The sequence below is a fragment of the Triticum aestivum genome, chromosome 2D (assembly GCF_018294505.1).
Source record: "Triticum aestivum cultivar Chinese Spring chromosome 2D, IWGSC CS RefSeq v2.1, whole genome shotgun sequence".
NCBI classification, from domain to species: domain Eukaryota; kingdom Viridiplantae; phylum Streptophyta; class Magnoliopsida; order Poales; family Poaceae; genus Triticum; species Triticum aestivum.
Window position 1 is genome coordinate 346,200,530 of NC_057799.1, and position 26,740 is coordinate 346,227,269.

Consider the following 26,740-nt stretch of genomic DNA (forward strand, 5'->3'; position numbering starts at 1 on the left):
AGCATTAGTAAGGTACACATCAATAACATATATATCACATATACCTTTGTTCACCTTGCCATCCTTCTTATCCGCCAAATACTTGGGGCAGTTCCGCTTCCAGTGACCAGTTCCTTTACAGTAGAAGCACTCGGTCTCAGGCTTAGGTCCAGACTTGGGCTTCTTCACTTGAGCAGCAACTTGCTTGCCGTTCTTCTTGAAGTTCCCCTTCTTCCCTTTACCCTTTTTCTTGAAACTGGTGGTCTTGTTGACCATCAACACTTGATGCTCCTTCTTGATTTCTACCTCCGCAGCCTTTAGCATTGCGAAGAGCTCGGGAATTGTCTTATCCATCCCTTGCATGTTATAGTTCATCACGAAGCTCTTGTAGCTTGGTGGCAGTGATTGAAGAATTTTGTCAATGATACTATCATCCGGAAGATTAACTCCCAGTTGAATCAAGTGATTGTTATACCCTGACATTTTGAGTATATGCTCACTGACAGAGCTGTTCTCCTCCATCTTGTAGCTATAGAACTTATTGGAGACTTCATATCTCTCAATCCGGGCATTTGCTTGAAATATTAACTTCAACTCCTGGAACATCTCATATGCTCCATGACGTTCAAAACGTCGTTGAAGTTCCGGTTCTAAGCCGTAAAGCATGGCACACTAAACTATCGAGTAGTCATCAGCTTTGCTCTGCCAGACGTTCATAACAGCTGGCGTTGCTCCTACAGCGGGTTTGGCACCTAGCGGTGCTTCCAGGACGTAATTCTTCTGTGCAGCAATGAGGATAATCCTCAAGTTACGGACCCAGTCCGTGTAGTTGCTACCATCATCTTTCAACTTAGCTTTCTCTAGGAACGCATTAAAATTCAATGGAACAACAGCACGGGCCATCTATCTACAACAACATAGACATGCAAAATACTATCAGGTACTAAGTTCATTATAAATTAAAGTTCAATTAATCATATTACTAAAGAGCTCCCACTTAGATAGACATCCCTCTAATCATCTAAGTGATCACGTGATCCATATCAACTAAACCATGTCCGATCATCACGTGAGATGCAGTAGTTTTCAATGGTGAACATCACTATGTTGATCATATCTACTATATGATTCACGCTCGACCTTTCGGTCTCAGTGTTCCAAGGCCATATCTGCATATGCTAGGCTCGTCAAGTTTAACCCGAGTATTCTGCGTGTGCAAAACTGGCTTGCACCCGTTGTATGTGAACGTAGAGCTTATCACACCCGATCATCACGTGGTGTCTCGGCACGACGAACTTTCGCAATGGTGCATACTCAAGGAGAACACTTGTACCTTGAAATGTAGTGAGAGATCATCTTATAATGCTACCGTCGAACTAAGCAGAATAAGATGCATAAAGGATAGACATCACATGCAATCAATATAAGTGATATGATATGGCCATCATCATCTTGTGCCTCTGATCTCCATCTCTAAAGCACCGTCATGATCACCATCGTCACCGGCGCGACACCTTGATCTCCATTGTAGCATCGTTGTCGTCTCGCCAACTATTGCTTCTACGACTATCGCTACCGCTTAGTGATAAAGTAAAGCAATTACATGGCGATTGCATTTCATATAATAAAGCGACAACCATATGGCTCCTGCCAGTTGCCGATAACTCTGTTACAAAACATGATCATCTCATACAATAAAATTTAGCATCATGTCCTGACCATATCACATCACAACATGCCCTGCAAAACAAGTTAGACCTCCTCTACTTTGTTGTTGCAAGTTTTACGTGGCTGCTATGGGCTGAGCAAGAACCGTTCTTACCTATGCATCAAAACCACAACGATATTTCGTCAAGTATGTGATGTTTTAACCTTCAACAAGGACCGGGCATAGACACACTCGATTCAACTAAATTTGGAGAAACTGACACCCGTCAGCCACCTGTGTGCGAAGCACGTCGGTAGAACCAGTCTCGCGTAAGCGTACGCGTAATGTCGGTCCGGGCCGCTTCATCCAACAATACCGCCGAATCAAAGTATGACATGCTGGTAAGCAGTATGACTAGTATCGCGCACAACTCACTTGTGTTCTACTCGTGCATATAACATCTACGCATAAACTTGGGCCACTATTGGGGAACGTAGTAATTTCAAAAAAAAACCTACGCACACGCAAGATCTTGGTGATGCATAGCAACGAGAGGGGAGAGTGTTGTCCACGTACCCTCGTAGACCGAAAGCGGAAGCATTATGACAACGCGGTTGATGTAGTCGTACGTCTTCGCGATCGACCGATCCTAGTACCGAACGTACGGCACCTCCGCGATCTACACACGTTCAGCTCGGTGACGTCCCGCGAACTCACAATCCAGTAGAGCTTCGAGGGAGAGCTTCATCAACACGACGACGTGATGACGGTGATGATGAAGCTACCGGCGCAGGGCTTCGCCTAAGCACTACGATGATATGACCGAGGTGGATTATGGTGGAGGGGGGCACCGCACACGGCTTGGAACAATCAACTTGTGTGTTCTAGGGTGCCCCCCTGCCCCCGTATATAAAGGATCAAGGAGGGAGGCCGGCCGGCCCTTGGTGCGCCCAAGGAGAGGAGGAATCCTCCTCCTAGTAGGAGTAGGATTCATCCTTTCCTAGTCCTACTAGGAAGGGGGGAGGGGGAAGGAAGGAGAGGGAGAGAGGGAGGAAAGAGGGGGCGCCCCCCCCTTCCTTGTCCAATTCGTACTCCCAAGGGGGAGGGGCGTGCGGCCATCCCTAGGCCCTCTCCTCTCTCTCCCACAAGGCCCATGTTGGCCCATTATATCCCCCGGGGGTTCCGATAACCCCCCGGCACTCCGATAAATATCTAGTGACCCCCGGAACTCATCCGGTGTTCGAATATAATCGTCCAATATATCAATCTTTATGTCTCAACCATTTCGAGACTCCTCGTCATGTCCGTGATCACATCCAGGACTCCGAACTATCTTTGGTACATCAAAACACATAAACTCATAATACTGATCATCACCGAACGTAAAGCGTGCGGACCCTACGGGTTCGAGAACTATGTAGACATGACCGAGACATGTCTCCGGTCAATAACCAATAGCAGAACCTGGATGCTCATATTGGCTCCTACATATTCTACAAAGATCTTTATCGGTCAAACCGCATAACAACATACGTTGTTCCCTTTGTCATCGGTATGTTACTTGCCCGAGATTCGATCATCGGTATCTCAATACCTAGTTCAATCTTGTTACCGGCAAGTCTCTTTACTCGTTCCGTAATGCATCATCCTGCAACTAACTCATTAGTTACATTCCTTGCGAGGCTTATAGTGATGTGCATTACCGAGAGGGCCCAGAGATACCTCTCCGACAATCGGAGTGACAAATCCTAATCTCGATCTATGCCAACTCAACAAGTACCATCGGAGACACCTATAGAGCACCTTTATAATCACCCAGTTACATTGTGACATTTGGTAGCACACAAAGTGTTCCTCCGGTATTCGGGAGTTGCATAATCTCATAGTCATAGGAACATGTATAAGTCATGAAGAAAGCAATAGCAATATACTGAACGATCAAATGCTAAGCTAGCGGAATGGGTCAAGTCAATCACATCATTCTCTAATGATGTGATCCCTTTAATCAAATGACAACTCATGTCTATGGTTAGGAAACATAACCATCTTTGATTCAACGAGCTAGTCAAGTAGAGGCATACTAGTGACATTTTGTTTGTCTATGTATTCACACATGCACTAAGTTTCCGGTTAATACAATTCTAGCATGAATAATAAACATTTAACATTTATCATGATAACAAATTTATCATGATATAGGCATCCAATATTGGTATAATAAAACTTTCATATAGAGTGCATTAAATACTATGATAAATTTGATACTTGATAATGGTTTTGAGATATAAAGGTGGTAATGTTAGAGTCATGCTAGTTGGGTAATTGTGAAATTGAGAAATACTTGTGTTAAGGTTGGCAAGTCCCGTAGCATGCACGTATGGTAAACGTTGTGTGACAAATTTGAAGCATTGGGTGCTCTTTGATTGCTTTCCTTATGAGAGGCGGTCGGGGATGAGCGATGGTCTTTTCCTACCAATCTATCCCTCTAGGGGCATGCGTAGTAGTACTTTGCTTCGAGGGCTAATAATTTTCGCAATAAGTATATGAGTTCTTTATGACTAATGTGAGTCCATGGATTATACGCACTCTTACCTTTCCGCAATTTTCTAGCCTCTACGGTACCGTGCATTGCCCTTTCTCACCTTGAGAGTTGGTGCAAACTTCGCCGGTGCATCCAAACCCCGTGACACGATACGCTCTATCACACATAAGCCTCCTTATATCTTCCTCAAAACAGCCACCATACCTACCTATTATGGCATTTCCATAGCCATTCCGAGATATATTGTCATGCAACTTTCCACCGTTCCGTTTATTATGGCACGCTCCATCATTGTCATATTGCTTTCCATGATCATGTAGTTGACATCGTATTTGTGGCAAACCAACCTTTATAATTCTTTCATACATGTCACTCTTGATTCATTGCATATCCCGGTACACCGCCGGAGGCATTCACATAGAGTCATATTTTGTTCTAAGTATTGAGTTGTAATTCTTGAGTTGTAAGTAAATAGAAGTGTGATGATTTTCATTATTAGAGCACTGTCCCATGTGAGGAAACGATGATGGAGACTATGATTCCCCCACAAGTCGGTATGAGACTCCGGACTAAAAAATAAAAAAATAAGGCCAAAGAAGCAGAAAAAAAAGTCCAAAGAAGCCCAAATGAAGAAAAAAGGGGAAAAATGAGAGAAAAAGAGAGAAGGGACAATGTTACTATCCTTTTTCTACACTTGTGCTTCAAAATAGCACCATTATCTTCATGATAGAGAGTTTCTTATTTTGTCACTTTCATACACTAGTGGGAATTTTTCATTATAGAACTTGGCTTGTATATTCCAATGATGGGCTTCCTCAAAATGCCCTAGGTCTTCGTGAGCAAGCAAGTTGGATGCACACGCACTTAGTTTCTTTTGATGAGCTTTCATACACTTATAGCTCTAGTGCATCTGTTGCATGGCAATCCCTACTCCTCGCATTGACATCAATTGATGGGCATCTCCATAGCCCGTTGATTGGCCGCGTCAATGTGAGACTTTCTCCTTTTTGTCTTCTAACATAACCCCTATCATTATACTCTAATCCACCCATAGTGCTATATCCATGGCTTGCGCTCATGTATTGCGTGAGGATTGAAAAGGCTGAAGCGCGTTAAAAAGTATGAACCAATTGCTCGGCTTGTCATCGGGGTTATGCATGATGGGAGCATTTTGTGTGACGAAAATGAAGCATGGCCAAACTATATGATTTTGTAGGGATAAGCTTTCTTTGGCTATGTTATTTTGATAAGACATAATTGCTTGGTTAGCATGCTTGAAGTATTACTATTTTTATGTCAATATTAAACTTTTATCTTGAATCTTTTGGATCTGAACATTCATGCCACAATAAAGAGAATTACATCGAAAATTATGTTAGGTAGCATTCCACATCAAAAAAAATTATCATTTACCTACTCGACGACGAGCAGGAATTAAGCTTGGGGATGCTTGATATGTCACCAACGTATCTATAATTTTTTATTGTTCCATGCTATTATATTATCTGTTTTGGATGTTTAATGGGCTTTAATATACCTTTTTATATTATTTTCGGGACTAACCTATTAACCGAAGGCCCAGTGCAATTTGCTGTTTTTTTGCCTATTTCAGTGTTTCGCGGAAAGGAATATCAAACGAAATCCAAACGGAATGAAACCTTCGCGAGGATCTTTTTTGGAACAAACGCAATCCAGGAGAGTTGGAGTGGAGGTCAAGAAAGCCACGAGGCGGCCACGAGGTAGGAGGGCGCGCCCCCCACCCTCGTGGGCCCCTCGTGGCTCCACCGACCAACTTCTTTCGCCTATATATACTCTTATACCCTGAAACCATCCAGGGAGCCAGGAAACACTTTTTCCACCGCCGCAACCTTCTGTACCCGTGAGATCCCATCTTGGGGCCTTTTTCGGCGCTCTGCCGGAGGGGGAGTCGATCACGGAGGGCTTCTACATCAACACCATGGCCTCTCCGATGATGCGTGAGTAGTTTACCACACACCTTCGGGTCCATAGTTATTAGCTAGATGGCTTCTTCTCTCTCTTTGGATCTCAATACAAAGTTCTCCTCGATCTTCTTGGAGATCTATTTGATGTAATACATACTTTTTGCGGTGTGTTTGTCAAGATCCGATGAATTGTGGGTTTATGATCAAGATTATCTATGAACAATATTTGATTCTTCTCTGAATTCTTATATTCATGATTTGATATCTTTGCAAGTCTCTTCGAATTATCAGTTTGGTTTGGCCTACTAGATTGATCTTTCTTGCAATGGGAGAAGTGCTTAGCTTTGGGTTCAATCTTGCGGTGCTCGATGCCAGTGACAGAAAGGGAAACGACATGTATTGTATTGTTGCCATCGAGGATAAAAAGATGGGGTTTGTATCATATTGCTTGAGTTTATCCCTCTACATCATGTCATCTTGCCTAATGTGTTACTCTGTTCTTATGAACTTAATACTCTAGATGCATGCTGGATAGCGGTCGATGTGTGGAGTAATAGTAGTAGATGCAGAATCGTTTCGGTCTACTTGTCACGGACGTGATGCCTATGTTCATGATCATGCCTAGATATTCTCATAACTATGCACTTTTGTATCAATTGCTCGACAGTAATTCGTTCACCCACCGTAGAATATGCTATCTTGAGAGAAGCCACTAGTGAAACCTATGGCCCCCGGGTCTATTTTACATCATATTATTTTCCTATCAACTTGCTATTTCTGCCGCCGTTTATTTTGCAATCTTTACTTTTCAATCTATACAAAAAAATACCAAAAATATTTATCTTATTATCTTATCAGATCTCACTTTTGCAAGTGGTCGTGAAGGGATTGACAACCCCTTTATCGTGTTGGTTGCAAGGTTCTTAATTGTTTGTGCAGGTATTAGGGATTTGTGTGTAGTCTCCTACTGGATTGATACCTTGGTTCTCAAAAACTGAGGGAAATACTTACGCTACTTTGTTGCATCACCCTTTCCTCTTCAAGGGAAAACCAATGCATTCTCAAGAGGTAGCAAGAAGGATTTCTGGCGCCGTTGCCGGGGAGATCTACGCACAAGTCAAGACATACCAAGTACCCATCACAAACTCTGATCCCTCGCATTACATTATTTGCCATTTGCCTCTCGTTTTCCTCTCCCCCACTTCACCTTTGCCATTTTATTCGCCCTTTTCCGTTCATTTCTTTTTGCTTGCTTCTTGTTTGCTTGTGTGTTGGATTGATTGCTTGTCACGATGGCTCAATACAATACTAAATTGTGTGACTTTTCCAATACCAACAACAATGATTTTATTAGCACTCCGATTGCTCCTATTACCGATGCTGAATCTTGTGAAATTAATGTTGCTTTGTTGAATCTTGTCATGAAAGATCAATTTTCTGGCCTTCCTAGTGAAGATGCCGCTACCCATCTAAACAACTTTGTTGATTTGTGCGATATGCAAAAGAAGAAAGATGTGGATAATGATATTGTTAAATTGAAGCTATTTCCGTTTTCACTTAGGGATCGTGCTAAAACTTGGTTCTCTTTTTTGCCTAAAAATAGTATTGATTCATGGAATAAGTGCAAAGATGCTTTTATCTCTAAGTATTTTCCTCCCGCTAAGATCATCTCTCTTAGAAACGATATTATGAATTTTAAGCAACTTGATCATGAGCATGTTGCACAAGCTTGGGAGAGGGTGAAATTAATGATACGTAATTTCCCTACACATGGTTTGAATTTATGGATGATTATACAAAAAAAATATGCCGGATTGAATTTTGCTTCTAAAAATCTTTTAGATTCGGCCGCGGGAGGCACTTTTATGGAAATCACTTTAGGAGAAGCTACTAAACTCCTAGATAATATTATGGTTAATTATTCTCAATGGCACACCAAAAGATCTACTAGTAAAAAGGTTCATGCAACAGAAGAGATTAATGTTTTGAGTGGAAAGATGGATGAACTTATGAAATTATTTGCTAATAAGAGTGTTTCTTCTGATCCTAATGATATGCCTTTGTCCACTTTGATTGAGAATAATAACAAATCTATGGATGTGAATTTTGTTGGTAGGAACAATTTTGGTACCAACGCGTATAGAGGAAACTTTAATTCTAGGTCGTTCCATAGTAATTCCTCTAATAATTATGGTAATTCCTACAACAACTCTTATGGAAATTTTAATAAGATGCCCTTTGATTTTGAGACTAGTGTTAAAGAATTTATGAATTCGCAAAAGAATTTCAATGCTTTGCTTGAAGAAAAACTGCCTAAAATTGATGAGTTGGCTAGGAACGTGGATAGAATTTCTCTTGATGTTGATTCTTTGAAACTTAGATCTATCCCACCTAAGCATGATATCAATGAGTCTCTCAAATCCATGAGAATTTTCATTGATGAGTGTAAAGAAAGAACTGCTAGGATGCGTGCTAAAAAAGATTGCTATGTGAAAGCGTGTTCTTCTAGTTTTCATGATAATAATGATGAAGATCTAAAAGTGATTGATGTGTCTCCTATTAAATATTTTTTTTCCAATATGAATCTTGATAATGATGGGACCGGATATGAGTCAACTTTAGTTAAAAGGCGTCCCAATGATTTGGAGTTTTTAGATCTTGATGCAAAAATTGGTAAAAGTGGGATTGAAGAGATCAAAACTTTACATAGCAATGAACCCACTATTTTGGATTTCAAGGAATTTAATTATGATATTTGTTCTTTGATAGATTGTATTTCCATGTTGCAATCCGTGTTAAATTATCCTCATGCGTATAGTCAGAATAAAGCTTTTACCAAACATATCGTTGATGCTTTAATGCAATCCTATGAAGAAAAACTTGAATTAGAAGTTTCTATCCCTAGAAAACTTTATGATGAGTGAGAACCTACTATTAAAATTAAGATTAGAGATCATGAATGCTATGCTTTGTGTGATTTGGGTGCTAGTGTTTCCACGATTCCTAAAACTTTGTGTGATGTGTTAGGTTTTCGTGAATTTGATGATTGTTCTTTAAATTTGCATCTTGCGGATTCCACCATTAAGAAACCTATGGGAAGGATTAATTATGTTCTTATTATTGAAAATAGGAATTATGTGCCCGTAGATTTCATTGTTCTTGATATAGATTGCAATCCTACATGTCCTATTATTCTTGGTAGACCTTCCTTAGAACGATTGGTGCAATTATTGATATGAAAGAAGGAAATATTAGATTCTAATTTCCATTAAGGAAAGGCATGGAACACTTTCATAGGAAGAAAATTAAATTACCTTATGAATCTATTATGAGAGCCACTTATGGATTGCATATCAAAGATGACAATACCTAGATCTATTCTTGTTTTTATGCCTAGTTAGGGGCGTTAAACGATAGCGCTTGTTGGGAGGCAACCCAATTTTATTTTTGTTCCTTGATTTTTGTTTCTGTTTAGTAATAAATAATTCATATATCCTCTGTTTAGATGTGTTTTTATGTTTTAATTAGTGTTTGTTCCAAGTAGAACCAATAGGATCTTCTTGGGTGATAGTTGTTTGATCTTGCTGAAAAAGACAGAAACTTTACGCTCATGAAAATAATTGTTAAAATTCACCAGAACGTGATAAAATGTCAAATATTTTTGCAGTAGGTCCTTCTACCAATTATACAGGTTTTCCTAGTTTTTCAGAATTTTTGGAGTTCCAGAAGTATTCGAACAAATCCGATTGCTACAGTCTGTTCTGTTTTTGACAGATTTTGTTTTTCATGTGTTGTTTGCTTATTTTGATGAATCTATGGCTTGTATCGGGGGGTATGAACCATAGAGAAGTTGGAATACAGTAGGTTTAACACCAATGTAAATAAAGAATGAGTTCATTACAGTACCTTAAACTGGTGGTTTGTTTTATTTCGCTAACGGAGCTCATGAGATTTTCTGTTGAGTTTTGTGTTGTGAAGTTTTCAAGCTTTGGGTAAAGATTTGATGGATTATGGAATAAGGAGTGGCAAGAGCCTAAGCTTGGGGATTCACAAGGCACCCCAAGGTAAAATTCAAGGACAACCAAAAGCTTAAGCTTGGGGATGCCCCGGAAGGCATCCCTTCTTTTGTCTTCGTCTATCGGTAACTTTACTTGAGGCTATATTTTTATTCACCACATGATATGTGTTTTGCTTGGAGCGTCTTGTATTATTTGAGTCTTTGCTTTTTAGTTTACCACAATCATCCTTGCTGTACATACCTTTTGGGAGAGACACACATGAATCGGAATTTATTAGAATACTCTATGTGCTTCACTTATATCTTTTGAGTTAGATAATTTTGCTCTAGTGCTTCACTTAAATCTTTTAGAGCACGGTGGTGGTTTTATTTTGTAGAAATTATTGATCTATCATGCTTCACTTATATTATTTTGAGAGTCCTTTAGAACAGCATGGTAGTTTGCTTTGGCTATAAAATTAGTCCTAATATGATAGGCATCCAAGATTGGTATAATACAAACTTTCATATAGAGTGCATTAAATACTATGATAAATTTGATACTTGATAATGGTTTTGAGATATAAAGGTGGTAATGTTAGAGTCATGCTAGTTGGGTAATTGTGAAATTGAGAAATACTTGTGTTAAGGTTGGCAAGTCCCGTAGCATGCACGTATGGTAAACGTTGTGTGACAAATTTGAAGCATTGGGTGCTCTTTGATTGCTTTCCTTATGAGAGGCGGTCGGGGACGAGCGATGGTCTTTTCCTACCAATCTATCCCTCTAGGGGCATGCGTAGTAGTACTTTGCTTCGAGGGCTAATAATTTTCGCAATAAGTATATGAGTTCTTTATGACTAATGTGAGTCCATGGATTATACGCACTCTTACCTTTCCGCAATTTTCTAGCCTCTACGGTACCGTGCATTGCCCTTTCTCACCTTGAGAGTTGGTGCAAACTTCGTCGGTGCATCCAAACCCCGTGATACGATACGCTTTATCACATATAAGCCTCCTTATATCTTCCTCAAAACAGCCACCATACCTACCTATTATGGCATTTCCATAGCCATTCCGAGATATATTGTCATGCAACTTTCCACCATTCCGTTTATTATGGCACGCTCCATCATTGTCATATTGCTTTGCATGATCATGTAGTTGACATCGTATTTGTGGCAAAGCCACCTTTATAATTCATTCATACATGTCACTCTTGATTCATTGCATATCCCGGTACACTGCGGGAGGCATTCACATAGAGTCATATTTTGTTCTAAGTATTGAGTTGTAATTCTTGAGTTGTAAGTAAATAGAAGTGTGATGATTTTCATTATTAGAGCATTGTCCCATGTGAGGAAACGATGATGGAGACTATGATTCCCCCACAAGTCGGGATGAGACTCCGGACTAAAAAATAATAATAATAAAAGAGAGGCCAAAGAAGCCCAAAAAAGAGGCCAAAGAAGCCCAAATGAAGAAAAAAGAAAAAAATGAGAGAAAAAGAGAGAAGGGACAATGTTACTATCCTTTTTCCACACTTGTGCTTCAAAATAGCACCATGATCTTCATGATAGAGAGTTTCTTATTTTGTCACTTTCATATACTAGTGGGAATTTTTCATTATAGAACTTGGCTTGTATATTTCAATGATCGGCTTCCTCAAAATGCCCTAGGTCTTCGTGAGCAAGCAAGTTGGATGCACACCCACTTAGTTTCTTTTGATGAGCTTTCATGAACTTATAGCTCTAGTGCATCCGTTGCATGGCAATCCCTACTCCTCGCATTGACATCAATTGATGGGCATCTCCATAGCCCGTTGATTAGCAGCGTCAATGTGAGACTTTCTCCTTTTTGTCTGCTCACATAACCCCTATCATCATACTCTACTCCACCCATAGTGTTATATCCATGGCTTGCGCTCATGTATTGCGTGAGGGTTGAAAAGGCTGAAGCGCGTTAAAAAGTATGAACCAATTGCTCGGCTTGTCATTGGAGTTATGCATGATGGGAGCATTTTGTGTGACGAAAATGAAGCATGGCCAAACTATATGATTTTGTAGGGATAAGCTTTCTTTGGCTATGTTATTTTGATAAGACATAATTGCTTGGTTAGCATGCTTGAAGTATTACTATTTTTATGTCAATATTAAACTTTTATCTTGAATCTTTTGGATCTGAACATTCATGCCACAATAAAGAGAATTACATTGAAAATTATGTTAGGTAGCATTCCACATCAAAAAAATTATTTTTATCATTTACCTACTCGAGGACGAGCAGGAATTAAGCTTGGGGATGCTTGATACGTCTCCAACGTATCTATAATTTTTGATTGTTCCATGCTATTATATTATCTGTTTTGGAATATTAATGGGATTTAATATACCTTTTTATATTATTTTTGGGACTAACCTATTAACCGAAGGCCTAGTGCAATTTGTTGTTTTTTGCCTATTTCAGTGTTTCGCAGAAAAGGAATATCAAACGGAATGAAACCTTCGCGGGGATCTTTTTTGGAACAAACGCAATCCAGGAGACTTGGAGTGGAGGTCAAGAAAGCCATGAGGCGGCCACGAGGCAGGAGGGCGCGCCCCCCACCCTCGTGGGCCCCTCGTAGCTCCACCGACCTACTTGTTTCGCCTATATATACTCTTATACCCTGAAACCATCCAGGGAGCCACGAAACACATTTTCCACCACCGCAACCTTCTGTACCCGTGAGATCCCATCTTGGGGCCTTTTTCGGCGCTCTGCCGGAGGGGGAGTCAATCACGGAGGGCTTCTACATCAACACCATGGCCTCTCCGATGATGCGTGAGTAGTTTACCACACACCTTCGGGTCCATAGTTATTAGCTGGATGGCTTCTTCTCTCTCTTTGGATCTCAATACAAAGTTCTCCTCGATCTTCTTGGAGATCTATTTGATGTACTACATACTTTTTGCGGTGTGTTTGTCGAGATCCGATGAATTGTGGGTTTATGATCAAGATTATCTATGAACAATATTTGATTCTTCTCTGAATTCTTATATGCATGATTTGATATCTTGCAAGTCTCTTCGAATTATCAGTTTGGTTTGGCCTACTAGATTGATCTTTCTTACAATGGGAGAAGTGCTTAGCTTTGGGTTCAATCTTGCGGTGCTCGATGCCAGTGACAGAAAGGAAAACTACACGTATTGTATTGTTTCCATCGAGGATAAAAAGATGGGGTTTATATCATATTGCTTGAGTGTATCCCTCTACATCATGTCATCTTGCCTAATGCGTTACTCTGTTCTTATGAACTTAGTACTCTAGATGCATGCTGGATAGCGGTCGATGTGTGGAGTAATAGTAGTAGATGCAGAATTGTTTCGGTCTACTTGTCATGGACGAGATGCCTATGTTCATGATCATGCCTAGATATTCTCATAACTATGCACTTTTCTATCAATTGCTCAACAGTCATTTGTTCACCCACCGTAGAATATGCTATCTTGAGAGAAGCCACTAGTGAAACCTATGGCCCCCGGGTCTATTTTACATCATATTATTTTCCTATCAACTTGTTATTTCTGCCGCCGTTTATTTTGCAATCTTTACTTTTCAATCTATACAAGAAAAATACCAAAAATATTTATCTTATTATCTTTATCATATCTCACTTTTGCAAGTGGCCGTGAAGGGATTGACAACCCCTTTATCGCGTTGGTTGCAAGGTTCTTAATTGTTTGTGCAGGTATTAGGGATTTGCGTGTAGTCTCCTACTGGATTGATACCTTGGTTCTCAAAAACTGAGGAAAATACTTACGCTACTTTGCTGCATCACCCTTTCCTCTTCAAGGGAAAACTAACGTATGCTCAAGTGGTAGCACGGGGGCACATCGCCACAGCCTTCCATTCGCCTCGAGGCACAAATTTTTCACCTTCCGATCTTAGCAGCAACCAGGAACATTATATGATCCAACTTTATTAATAAATCTCATGGTACAATCAAGATCGAGTCCATCAAGAACATGAGAGAGATCAAACACATAGCTACTAGTACATACATGAGCCCTGAGGATGAACAACTCACACACCATCATAAGAACGGAGGAGTTGTTGGTGATGGTGATGATGGAGATGTCCCTGGCGGCGTCTCGGTGCCACCGGAGGAGAGGGGGAACCTTCTTCTTCCTTGGCCCTTCAGGAGAGAGGGAGGTCTCCCCTAGATTAAATCTCTCTTCTGTCTTTTTTTTGACTGTTTTTTGGTCTTTCACCGTTTCTTTTATACTTGGAGATTCGTAAATCCGATCGGGCTGATATTTTGAGTGGATTTTTCTGCGGAAATTAGCTTTATTGCGGCGAAAGAAGAGCTCCACCCGACTAAGGTGCGAGCCACAAGGGCCCATGGCGCAACCAAGGGGTGGCCACATCTCCTGTCCTTGTGGGGCCCTCGAGCATAGTTTTGTGTTAATTCCGTCGCCCAAAAATCATATAAATTCTAGAAAAAATCATATTAAATCCCTGGGGTATTTGACCTTCTGAGATACTGATTTTCTATAAAAACCAAAAACAAGTAGAAAACAGGAACTAGCAGTGGGCAATAGGATAATAGTTTAGTCTAGAAAAATAATATAAAGTACACCAAAACCATATATAAATGATGTAAATATAGCATGAATACTTCATAAATTATAAATATGTGGAGATGTATCAGTTGGCATTGACTCGACGAAGCAATGGTGTGGGATGCCAGTGCAGGGCGATCGGCCAAGGTGATCATGCAACTTGGCCGATGTTAGCTCGACGAAGCGATGGTGTGGGATGCAGGCACAGGTCAGAATCTGTGGAGCAATGAGGTCTGCCCGATGAGATATTGGCGCGACGGTGAAGAGCACCTCAGAATAGGACCAAATTTTCCACGCAAGTGCTTGAGAACATAGCATATGAGCCCACAAAAATCCTCCTTAATGAAAAGTCGACTGATAGGCCGCTCATGGGCAAAGATGACCTCGGATCGGATATGTCCCATGCAGAAAAAATATTCGCAAATTGATGCACTTTTCGGACGTTTCCCGGAGTTTGAACCGTTGGATTGAGCTAAAAGTTTGAGGGCTTGCAGTCATGATAATTTTGCATAATCTAAACGGTTGGATCTTCCAAACGATGCAAGACTTTATTTATTTTGGACTTTTTAAAACTCGAATCATTATTCCTCTTTCCCAATAAGTGTGAGGCACATACTTGCACTCGGCTTGTAGTTGAGTGGCTGACGAACGCAGATAGATGATTTTACTATTGTACCTGGTATGCTTCGGATTGGTGTTTTTGAAGTGATCTCTAACGCATAATTTCTTTTGTCTGTGACGGACATTGATTTCTTACCAACATAATATTGTCATCCGCTCTAAACCTTGGCAATGGAAATTTTGACTCCACAAAATTATTTCTTCTTTCTTCACCTTCATATCAATGGGACTAAAAGGATTGCATGTATTACTTCCACGCTAGTTAACTTCTCAAGCTTGCACGAATGATAATGATACATTTTTGGAGGTTGGTATTCAACGTAAGCTTTTTTTGCGGGGATCTTCAATGTAAGCTTAAGAGTTAGAAACAATTAGCATACTTAGTCAATTTTCTTACTCGAGGGCGAGTAATATTTAAGCTCTAGGAGGTTGATGGCTCTATTTTTTACCCATTTAAAGCTCATTTGTCGCATAAAGTTGGAGAAGAAGCTCACATCAGTGCTCATACCCATGGTGCATAAGTTGAAGAAGAAGCTCTCCACCTGGCGGGCATTGATGCTCGGTGCGTAGCCCAATATCCCTTGGTGGGCTTGACATCCGAGATCTCCATCGTGCTGGTGTGTTCGTGCGCGATGGCTCTGGTTGCAATGCACCAACCCCTTGCGTCGATGGCATCTACTTCACCTTCCTGTGACCCTCGACTTTAGGAAATTATCCATGCCTCTACCTTTTGGTCCTTGGAGATGGCAACACATCTCATTTCTAGACAGACCAGTGGATCGAAGGCAAGTCCGTCTCAAAGCTTGCACCGCTTATTTTCCTCCTTGTTTCACATCGACGGTGAAAATCATGTTTTGTTCGGGAAGGTCTCCACCTCCGCTCCTATATCCAAGACATCCAGGGTGCGCTCGATCCTGCGGCCATGGTGCAATACATCGAGCTATGGGGCCATCTCTGTCACTTCCCGCTCTCTAGCGACCCTACCAAGCTTGTATGGCATTGGACAGTCTCCGGTGTTTACTCACCAGGTCCTGCTACGATGTCTTATTCTTGGGCTCTAGTACAGCTCCGGTTTTGCAGCTCACTTGGAAGACATGGGCACCGCTGCGGGCCAAGGTTTTCATTTGGCTTGTCGTCGTGGATGGTGGACATGCTCGCTCGCCGTGGTCTACCCCATGTCGATCATTGCGTGCTCTATGACCAGGTCCCCGAGGACATGCAGCACATCCTCATTGGATGCTCATTTTACGGGCAAGTTTGACCATTCCAGATTTGGCGATCGGGCGTTTCTGCCGGGCCTCGATTGTGTCGCTAAAGGGGTTGTTCTCGCTTTTTTTTCTTACCGTCTGGTGCCTATGAAAATACCGCAATGGGTGTCTTTGACGATCATCGGTCATTTGTTCTTCATCTGGTTCAGATAACCCAGGAGGATGCGCGGCTATGGGCTCGAGTCGGCGCCAAAAGGTTAGATAGATTGCTTCATAAGATGTTGTCTTAGTGTTAATTGAGGATGGAGCACTCGTTGACTGTTCTACTCTACGCTCACTACCATGCGGCCTTACGTGGTGTAGCCCTATGACTATTTTATTTTCTACTAGTCTATACCTAATAATAAAGGGATTATTTTATTGGCGAGATTTTGTAAAAAAACATTTGCTTATTCAAAAAATATTTGAAATTTTAAAAATAAATGTTCATGATTTTTAAAAATTTCTTGAATTAAAAAATTTAATGAAATTAAACAAAATATCACCAATTAAACAAATGTTCATGAATGGAAAAATATCCTAAAAATTAAAAAACTGTTTGTGACTTGCAAAATAGTTTATTCATTCATAAAATGTTCGCTGATTCAAAAAAATTATCATGCATTTCAAAATATGTTTGTTAAATCAAAACAATGTTCGTGAATTTCAAAAATTATTCCACCAATTTCCAAAAAATTGTTCGGCGATTCAAGAAAATTGTTTAAAACAATATACGCAATTCCAAAAAAATGTTTGCAAATAGTATAAAATGTTCATGAATTCAAACAATGTTCTTGATTTTAGAAAATGTTTGAAAATTTATAAAAGTGTTCACGAGTTTGAAAAATGTTCATGATTTCAAATATGTGCACGAATTTTAATTTTTTTTCATGATTTCACAAAAATGAGAGTATTGTGAAAATGGGCTGAATTCAAGGCCCAGGTTAAATTAGGTACTATTCGCGGCATGATTTATCTTCTTTGTTTCTAACTATGTTCGTTGAATTTGAATCTAAAGTTTTATAGTACTATGGTAGATATGTGTCATACTTACACTCCCAAATGTTTATAAAAATGAGATACGGAGATCGGTGCACCGGTAGCATCAAATTCACCGTTGCACCAGATATTCCCGCCTTTGCTGGTGGTGGTGGGCGCTGAGAAGGTTGGCGCAGCCATAACTGCACAATCCTCGAGCAGCTAACGACCGCGCGACCTGTAGCGACACAGACGGCGCGGCCCACGACACACTACGCGCCCAACGGCGCATATGCATCTCGATCGACATTGTCCCCGGCCGACCACACACGCCGACCCAGAAGTACCTGGGTAATTTTTTCAATATTGTCGAGAGGCTAGCTGGGGTGGATGGACTAGCGGATCGGCGCGAAACACCACGATCCAAACGTGAACGCCATGGCTAAACTAAAGTGGAGAAAAACGAGACTACCGCGTGGCATAGTCAAGCAAGGGACAATTACAATGTCAGAGAGAGAGAGAGAGAGAGAGAGAGAGAGAGAGAGAGAGAGAGAAGAAAAAAGGGCATAAGCTCTTGTCAGGAGATGCAACGGGTACAGCTTGCAGCATTATGCTCATTGGTAAAAGATTGAGAAGGGCATCGCCCTGGCTCTTGTAATGTAGAGCGCCGCTGTCCATCGTAATATACAAGGGAGAATAATAGTACACTTGAAGAATCTGCAATGACAACGCCACACACGGACGGTCGGTCGGTGAAGAGAAACGCGTCCTTGGCCCTCTGATCTGATGCTTACAAGGTGTACAACATACTACTGCCACTAACCCTTTCCTCCCAAGGGAGAGATAAACGGTGACGGCGTCATCAGATGTTGCATCTGTCGTATCCGGAGAACCACGAGTTGAGGTCAGTGCTCTTGGTGACCTCCAGTGATCCCTGCTGGTGTATGGCGTCCAACTCCCCCCTCCATTGCTGATCATCGCCAGGGCTACCACCAACCGAGTCATATCTGGGTGCAGAGTCGAGATTGCTGGATGCGGCAGGCAGAGGTGTAGCATCGTTGTGCTTGGAGTACTCTGTCAGGCGTTGATTTAGCGCGACGATTTCATGGTCGTAGTTCTTCTTTAAGTTGTCTATCTCCTGATATGCTTTCTCCGTCTCCTGCTCTGCCAACAAGGCTCGGTTCTGCAACACACACACATTGTTTTACGACAACTGAAAAATGTACTGTCAATAAACTATATAATATTCTCCGCCAAAGGAAACTATAGAATACATACAGCACACTAGCAAACTCAACGACCATGTAACCATCAGCCCAGTTAAACCGCTGTATTAGCACTTTCAATGTGTGTTTTCATTCCCCCGCAAAAAAAAAATGTGTGTTTTCATCCATAGGTTTGGTGGCATTCCAAATTCCTGATTTCGTGAACTATATTATAAATCTGCAGCTATCTAGATCTAGTACATTCCATGCATCCTGCTGTTATGTCTAACGAAATGGTCCATCAACAACAGAAATGGTGTAACTTTCAAAAACAACAGAAATGGTGTAAGATCTGAGCAACCCAGGAAATTCATACCTGGGCAACTGTTGTCGCTTCCTCGGCCTCCTTCAGTCGTACCAGCAATTCACCAGCAGCTTGAACAGCCTCAGCTGTATCCTTCCGCTGGTCGTGAAGGCTTTTATTTTCTGCTCTCAGAAAAGAGATTTCGGCACCAAGGGAGTTGAGGAACCGTAGTTCGACTCCTTTGACACCAGCTTTTGCAGCCCTCATCTTCACATCTTCAACCCCATCAAGGATCTTTCTGTGCATTGCATGCAAACCAATATGCCTCTCTTCAAGGTCAGCATATTGTTCCAAGATTCTAGTATATCCCTGCATCGCTGTTTGCAATGCTTCCTTCGATTCCTCTGAGCATTTTTTCTCTGACTCCAATTCCGACCGCAACCTTCCAACAAGAGATTTGTTTGCTTCAAGGTCAGCCCTGAGCTCGTCCATGAGAGCAATCCATTTACTCTCAGCTTCAGCATAATCAGCAGCTTCCGGAATGTTAGTATCACCATCATCATCTTTTGTCCCAGGCGAAGGATTAGCACTCTGCTGCGATTGCAGTGGAGGCCACAGCCTGCGAAGCGATGCAGAAGATGAAAGCATATAATGCAACTGACTCTTCAGATGATGTATCTCTTCCTGTAAAACCTCTTTCTCATCCATGTAATTCCTGCACAAGTCCAATTCCCGCTGGAGTGCCTTCACCTCAATTTCAGCACGTAGGACTTCAGGGTGGTTGTCATATTTCTTTTGGAGGATCTGCACATGTCGGATCAAGGATATTAGCTCGCAAGTAATAAGAATAAAAAGAAAGTATTGTCTATTTATATAGTACAAGAACTATAGATTTCAGACAACCTTGTGCTCATTCATAAGAGAGAGATACTCCTCATGTATAAATTCATCAGTCGGTAAAGTTCCATCCATCAAACTTTCAAGCCTAGCAATCTTGCCTTCCATTGTTTGTGCAATTACAGCATTGCATTCTCGCTCATGCTTGTACTGTTGCACCTAGAATATCAGAATGGTCAGGGGGGCCAGAAAATAGTTTCTTGTTTCTGAGGAGAGAAGAAAAACACTCACCAAACGATTTAGCTGTTGAATTTCTACAGCTTGCTTCGCGCACTGTTCATCACGTGCCATTTCTCGCCTGATTGATCCAGCCAGGACCTTCTCCACAGCCTATACAGACATAATTTAAAAATAAAGCTGCAGCTAGTTTAACCAACTGGTGAACTTACTTTTGTGTGAACTTACTTTGAGAATCTGCTGCTGCTTTAGGCCATCAGATGGTACTGCTCCATCAGCTGGTACCAATTGCAGATCTCTGCAAGCATCAGGATCCTTGCTCTCATTTGAAGAAATCTCAACTACACAAGAAGGAACTAGAGCCAGAGTGTTATCTCTTGCTTGAGATTCTTCAGGATCAGTCTGAGTCGAGACATCAACCTTGCAAGGCAGAACATCCCTAATTCTAGCATTTAACCCAACTGAGGCTCTCCTCCATGCACCGTTGTTTTGGTGACTTTCAATGACTTGAAGTCCTCTCTGTATACTGGCAGCGAGATTTAAGTTGCATCTGTCTTCTCCAAGTTTATTAGCATCAGAACAAGACCTTTTGGTAGGCATCAAAATTTTATCTCCATCAAACGCATCAACATGTGAAAGACCAGCATTTGTCACCTCTGAAGCTGGGAGCCTTTTGAAACCAATATCTCCAGCAAGGGCTATTACCATATCATGATTACTGGGCTTCTCAACATCATTCTCATCTATCTCCATCTCTTCATCGCTGTCTTCTTTGATAGCCTGGAATGTCGTAGGACGATTCAAGCTCATTTTTAGCAGGTGCAAACTGCGCCTAGCATTCCAACCAGTAGAAAAGCTGCCATTGCCTCCTTCAGAGCCTCCATTAGATTTCATTCTGTGGAGTTCATCCTGCAACAAAACATTAGCGGTGAAACTTGAGTCAAAGAGAAAAACATTATGGAGAAATTTTGCTTTCAATATTAACGCAGTAGAACCTTCAGGTGCCTGATCTGCTCATGCAGTGCATTGACATCGTCCTCTTTTTGTTCATTAACAACTGCATTGTTTTTTATAGCTTTAGCGCGTTGAGCAAACCTTAGAGTGCTTAAGGTTTCATTCTTACATCTGTATAGGAACACAGAAAGTATGGTGAGGAATCAACATCAGAATAGCACAAAAAGAAGACTTCTGGTTCAACTTGGGTAATACCTTTCTGACGGCGAAACAGCACAAATCATTGCAAGCATTGCATTACCACCCAGGGATTCTTGTAATAGAAATGTCAACTTTGAATCGCGATATGGAACGTGCCTTTGTTTTCCAGATTGTGAAATTTCTGCTAGTATATTAATCAAGTTTCTGCAGTGACGAAAAACATATTGATCAGAACCTCAATTCCACATCTATTAGCACATCATGACAAAATGTGCAAGGTGATTCTTTTGGTACAGTGATTAATCAGATCTATTGTTAGAGTACGTAATGGGCCTAATGGGCCTGGGCTGGCGGTATAGCCCGTTAGTCTTAGGGTTAATTAGAGATAAGGGTCGCTTGCTTAGGGGAGTCAAGTAAACCTCTCTATATAAGGGGAGGAGATGTATCAATCTAATCAAGCAAGAATTAAGAAGGAAATCCCTTCCCTCTTGCGGGCATGGTGTCACCGACAGGAGCGCACCGCGTAGCACCACTGCATTCCGCCGCTGGCCGCCGCGAGGGCGCCTCTGCTGGTCGCTCTTGCGACCACTTCCAGGTGGCCATACACATGCACTCCTTTTGTCCAGATGGTGTCCATGGGAACCAAGTGGCTGTACACGTGCACGTCCGACGTGCGGATGGTGTCCACTTTATGTTCAGGGGTCCAAAATAAAGCGTCCCAGTCCATTTCAAGTTGAGAGTAATAAAACAAGCCGAGATGTAAAAGGCTTGTTTTTAGGTGTTAGGTTTGTGTTGCGTCGAGTCATGGTTATAAGTTGGTTAGGTTGCAGCTCGAGGACAAGTTGCATGTCCAGGTGGGGTGTAGTGTTAGAGTATGTAATGGGCCTAATGGGCCTGGGCTGGCGGTATAGCCCGTTAGTCTTAGGGTTAATTAGAGATAAGGGTCGCTTGCTTAGGGGTCAAGTAAGCCTTGCTGGGGAGTCAAGTAAACCTCTCTATATAAGGGGAGGAGATGTATCAATCTAATCAAGCAAGAATTAAGAAGGAAATCCCTTCCCTCTTGCCCGGCCGTGGGCAAAAAGGCCCCCGGCCGGCCCTCTCGCGCCCTCCTTCTAGCAGCCACATAACATCTATCTACTCTGCTAAAGTACACCAAGTAGTCCAAGTCTAGCCAAAAAAAAGGTCCCACAAATACACCAACATAGATTATGCCAAGAACAAGCAACTAGCGAAGACCTGACATAAATTCTTTAACTTCGCTATTAAAATAAACAGAAGCTTACCCAAGCGCTGAAAGTGACCGATTTATATTTCCTGCTTCTTTTAGGCGATCCCCAGCTGCATGGGTTAGCTTTTGCCGCTCAGATCCAGCAAGATCTACTAAATTTATCCTGCTTACTCTAATGCTGTTTGAGCCATCTTCAAGATTCTATAGAACAATAACAAACCATTAATGAATTAACAGATGTATCTAAACTGAAACTAGCAATGATTGAAGACAATAATTATTGGGAATTAGTTTGTGGATAACCATTTTACATTCTAGTTCTAAATAAGTTGGTCCATCACCACCTCATTACTCTTATGTTTGTACCAGAACTGAGACCTCCATTTACACATTTTGTAAAACTTTACATCTTGCATTATGCAAACAGCAGCAACCAGCAGGCACCAAAAGGGGGAAAAGAAATGCCAAAGGAAGCAGCTGTGATATAGTGTGTCCCAAGATAATTGATCCTATTCATAAAATAGAACAGAATGCAAGCTTGAGCAGAATGATTTCTTTTTCCCCACCTTTTAGAGCTATGCCTTAAGGAACCTTTCAGTATTCCATATGTGAAACATCAGAAGGAACTTCTAAAACCTAAAGGAGGTCCAGTAATATATGTCAAGGTATATGCAAACATTGGCGAAAGTGCAATGTGCCTTCAACCTATCATGGAGCACACAGGCCTCACCATTTGGTGCATACATTTGCTGAAATGGAATAAACAACATCTAGACCAGGACATAGCTGAGCAGCAAACGCGGAAACAGAACAATTTATACTTATAGAAGCACCACAAGTGAAGCTAAGAGCATCACCATCGAATAGACACGAACACTTACTGCAGGTAAAATAATTGCACCCCACAGGTATGATTACTGAAAATATAATGTAATAAGCCCAAATTCAACGACTATCTTCGTTTCAGATTTTCACAGATTTAAAGACACAATCAGAACATCAAAAAAGTCAGGAATATTTACTGCGGGTTAAATAATTGCATCTCACAGGTATGACCAATGAAACAATAATGTAACACAAGGCCCGCTTCAACAACTACCTTTGATTCAGATTTGATGACACATGTAAAAACACAATGAGAGCGTGAACTATCTGCATTCGCACTTGTTGACCCTGTTCTCCGGTTCGCCAATCCCTGCACAAAGTTCAAAATTAAACTAAGGCATATGATGATGTATATGCATGGGTTACTGGAAAATATAAATCTGATGAAATAGGCGTCCAACTACTGTGATCAGATTTGCAGCAACAAGAGAGTGCATCATCTGTAAATGAAATATTTGCAAGAAAAATATCTTCCAACAGAGTAATAAGCCTCTCCGGTCTTCACTATTCACATCAAAGGAATTTGAGAACAGGCAAAAAGCATTTGCACATACTTTCATTATGAGGAGAAGAACAATAGATACAAGAGTTTGGACCAGGACAATTAGCGCTCAACAATTCCACACATAGACAACAAAGGACCAACATCTGACACAGATCTAAGTCCTACTACTCACAGTGACTCACTCAACAGCCCCAACTTTGGGTGGAACCATGATAGGCATGCCTCCAGCACGGAATAAACTATCCGCGTAATTGACACAGAAAGCATATCACCAGATGCAAGATTAGGACAAATAAATGTAAGATGTAATATATTAAGGAAACACAGTTTAAGCAGTTTAGCTCGGAATGCTGGTAAAACTACAATGAGGTTCAAAATCATATTTGAGAGTTTTAAGTACCCGACAGCTCCTTTTGAAATTATGGTCAGATACTGATCACCACAAATTTATGAGAGCAAATGCATATCAGGAAGTAAGTAGTTATCAATATCGTGATGCACACGCACCTTCACCAATAGCTGAGTTACATCTTTCATAGTGAAAACGAACTCCTTTGTCAACGATTCAACATAAACACAAGCAGTTTTAACATCCTCTCTTATCTGCCAATGAATAGGTCGTATTAGTAAAGAAAGTGAAAAAATGCTACCATATTTCACAATTTGTTTTCACCTGAAGATTTTTTTGCATGGGATCTAGCAAATCAGTTATCTGTTCGTTGTAGATCTGCACATATTAATCAACATGGATCAGATTTTCTATCGCCCACAAAAATAACTACAAATATGTTATAGGTACTAAGCATAGAAATTGCCTCGAGAAAAGAGCAGGTGCAATTGTAAATTAGTTCTTTGTCTTTGTGTTTCCCTTGTTCCTGCAGATGTAAGAGCAAGTTAAGCTTCAAGTAGGAAAACTTTGAAACATAAAAAACAGCTAGGAAACCCGTTGAGTTACTTCTTTAATCCGGGAGAATAACTGCTCAAAAACACGGGGTGTCAGTCCCCTCTCGCAGCCCATCGAGTCTCCTGAAATTGCAGAGAGAGGTCCCCACATTGTGTATGTCTTTCCACTCCCAGTCTTTCCATGATCAAATGAAAATGAGAGCTTACTCAGCATGTTCCGAATAGCTAGTTATAAGTAGATTTATAAATGTTAAACTTATGTAAAAGTCACCTGGCCATAGGCAAATATCGAGCTGTTGAACCCTGACAAGCAATTCTCGACGAGCGGTTGCCCAACAAGCTTGAATAGATCTTCCTATGAATTCCAGGAAAAAAAACTTCAGGCCACCAAACAACAATGTTGTAATCAAACCATTAACTAGGAAAACAACACAGTAACTTAACCAGTAATAATTATGATCTCCCAAGCAAAAATTCCAGAAAAGTACACAAACTAAATTTGACAAAGCACCCCATCAAAAAAACCTTACACAATTGTAACTTCATACGGAAAGCACGACATGTGGAAACTATTTAATGCGGTAAAGTAAGCATAGCATAGTAATTTCCACTAGAACCACACCGAGACCCTGACCATCAATGTGCTGGCTAAATCACGCTAAAGACATTCTAAAACCGCCAAATAACAAAAAAAAAAATCAGCTCATACTCACCAACGAAATGACCAAACCAATTACATCATTGTGAGTACTATCAACTATCTAAAATCTCACTGTTACTCATAAGCATCGCAGGGCAGGAAATGGAACCCTTTTCCAGTACAACCCCAGAGTATAGCACATGTTCGCATAAGAGTCAGAGCTAATATGTAACCGCGAATGTGCTCAACCCACTGAAAACCACCAAAAATTTAGCTAACCCCTCATCTAAAAGAGCCCACAAAATCTTCCCAAGGCAGAAGGCAACGCCTCTAAGCCCCAGATTTCACCCCCAACCTCACCTGCGTGGAGGCTGCATCGGCGACCGCGTCGAACGTGAAGTCCTGCCCCTGGATCGCGACAGAGTTGGTCGCCATCTTGCGAACGCACGCGTCGGGGCCCCGCCCATCCTCCCCAGCCTCTTCACCCTCCACCGAGCACGGGGGGCGTATCCTGACCACCACCTGTCACCAAACCACGCGAAACCCCGGCGTTAAACCAGATCTAGCGCCCCGCCAAATCCCGACAGCCCGAAAACCCTAGAGCGTACCTGGACCCCGGAGTCGGACGCGGCAGCGGCCTCCGGCGGCGGGCCCACGGCGGCCCTCGCGGGGGAGACGTCGAGCTTCCGCTTGAGGGGGTTCGACGACGGGGGTCGCGGCGGGAGGCTCCGGTTCCGTGTGAGGAGCGGCTTGGCGGCGGAGGAAGGGGAGCGGTAGGGGGAGGCGTGGTCCCCGGAGTGGGGATGGTGCGCCGGGGTGGAAGGATCGACGTTCTCCTTGGGCGTGCGGCGGCGCGGCGGGGTCTCGCCGCCGGAGAAAGGGGGAGGCGGCGTGGTGGGGTGGCGCGCCTGCCTGGAGAAGAGCGACCTCATGGTTGCAGCGCAGACAGAGGGTGGGGTGGGGGGGACAGGGGGAGGAGACGTTGGGGATGAGAGAGGGTGGAGGGGGGAGATTTGAAATTTTTTGAAGGGAAGACGAGAGGGAAGGAAGGAAGGAACAATGGATGATGCGATGGGTCCGATGGGATCTCGCCTTGGGCGCTGCGTGAGCGAGGTGGGGACGGTCAACTCGACCGGGTGAAGCATCGGACGCCACGTGTGGGGCCCCTGTGGCATGGCTGTCGACCAGTTTTTGAATCTTTCATGTGGGGCACATTCGAAACTCTCATCTGGTACTATAAGAGCACCTCTAGCAAATCGGCCGAAATCACTGTTCTGATCTTGTCAGA

General features: G+C 42.0%; 1 protein-coding gene across 2 annotated transcripts; it reads right to left on the bottom strand.

Moving 5' to 3' along the window:
* Positions 1-18,133: 18,133 nt before the first annotated feature.
* On the bottom strand, positions 18,134-26,440 carry LOC123053078 (kinesin-like protein KIN-12A). Of its 2 annotated transcripts, none has more exons than XM_044476471.1 (16): positions 26,061-26,440; positions 25,813-25,974; positions 25,084-25,167; positions 24,865-24,987; positions 24,725-24,784; positions 24,583-24,636; positions 24,417-24,512; positions 23,619-23,714; positions 22,575-22,720; positions 21,346-21,495; positions 21,132-21,261; positions 20,365-21,045; positions 20,191-20,289; positions 19,966-20,109; positions 19,135-19,866; positions 18,134-18,736 (listed from the first exon to the last, which is right to left on the bottom strand). In XM_044476471.1, the coding sequence occupies exons 1-16, from the start codon at positions 26,382-26,384 to the stop codon at positions 18,416-18,418; spliced, it is 3,402 nt and encodes a 1,133-aa protein (XP_044332406.1). In that variant the 5' UTR covers positions 26,385-26,440; the 3' UTR covers positions 18,134-18,415. The 2 variants fall into 2 exon arrangements, with proteins under 2 accessions (XP_044332406.1, XP_044332405.1); XM_044476470.1 differs by having other exon boundaries at positions 19,966-20,118; positions 26,061-26,439.
* Positions 26,441-26,740: the final 300 nt, after the last annotated feature.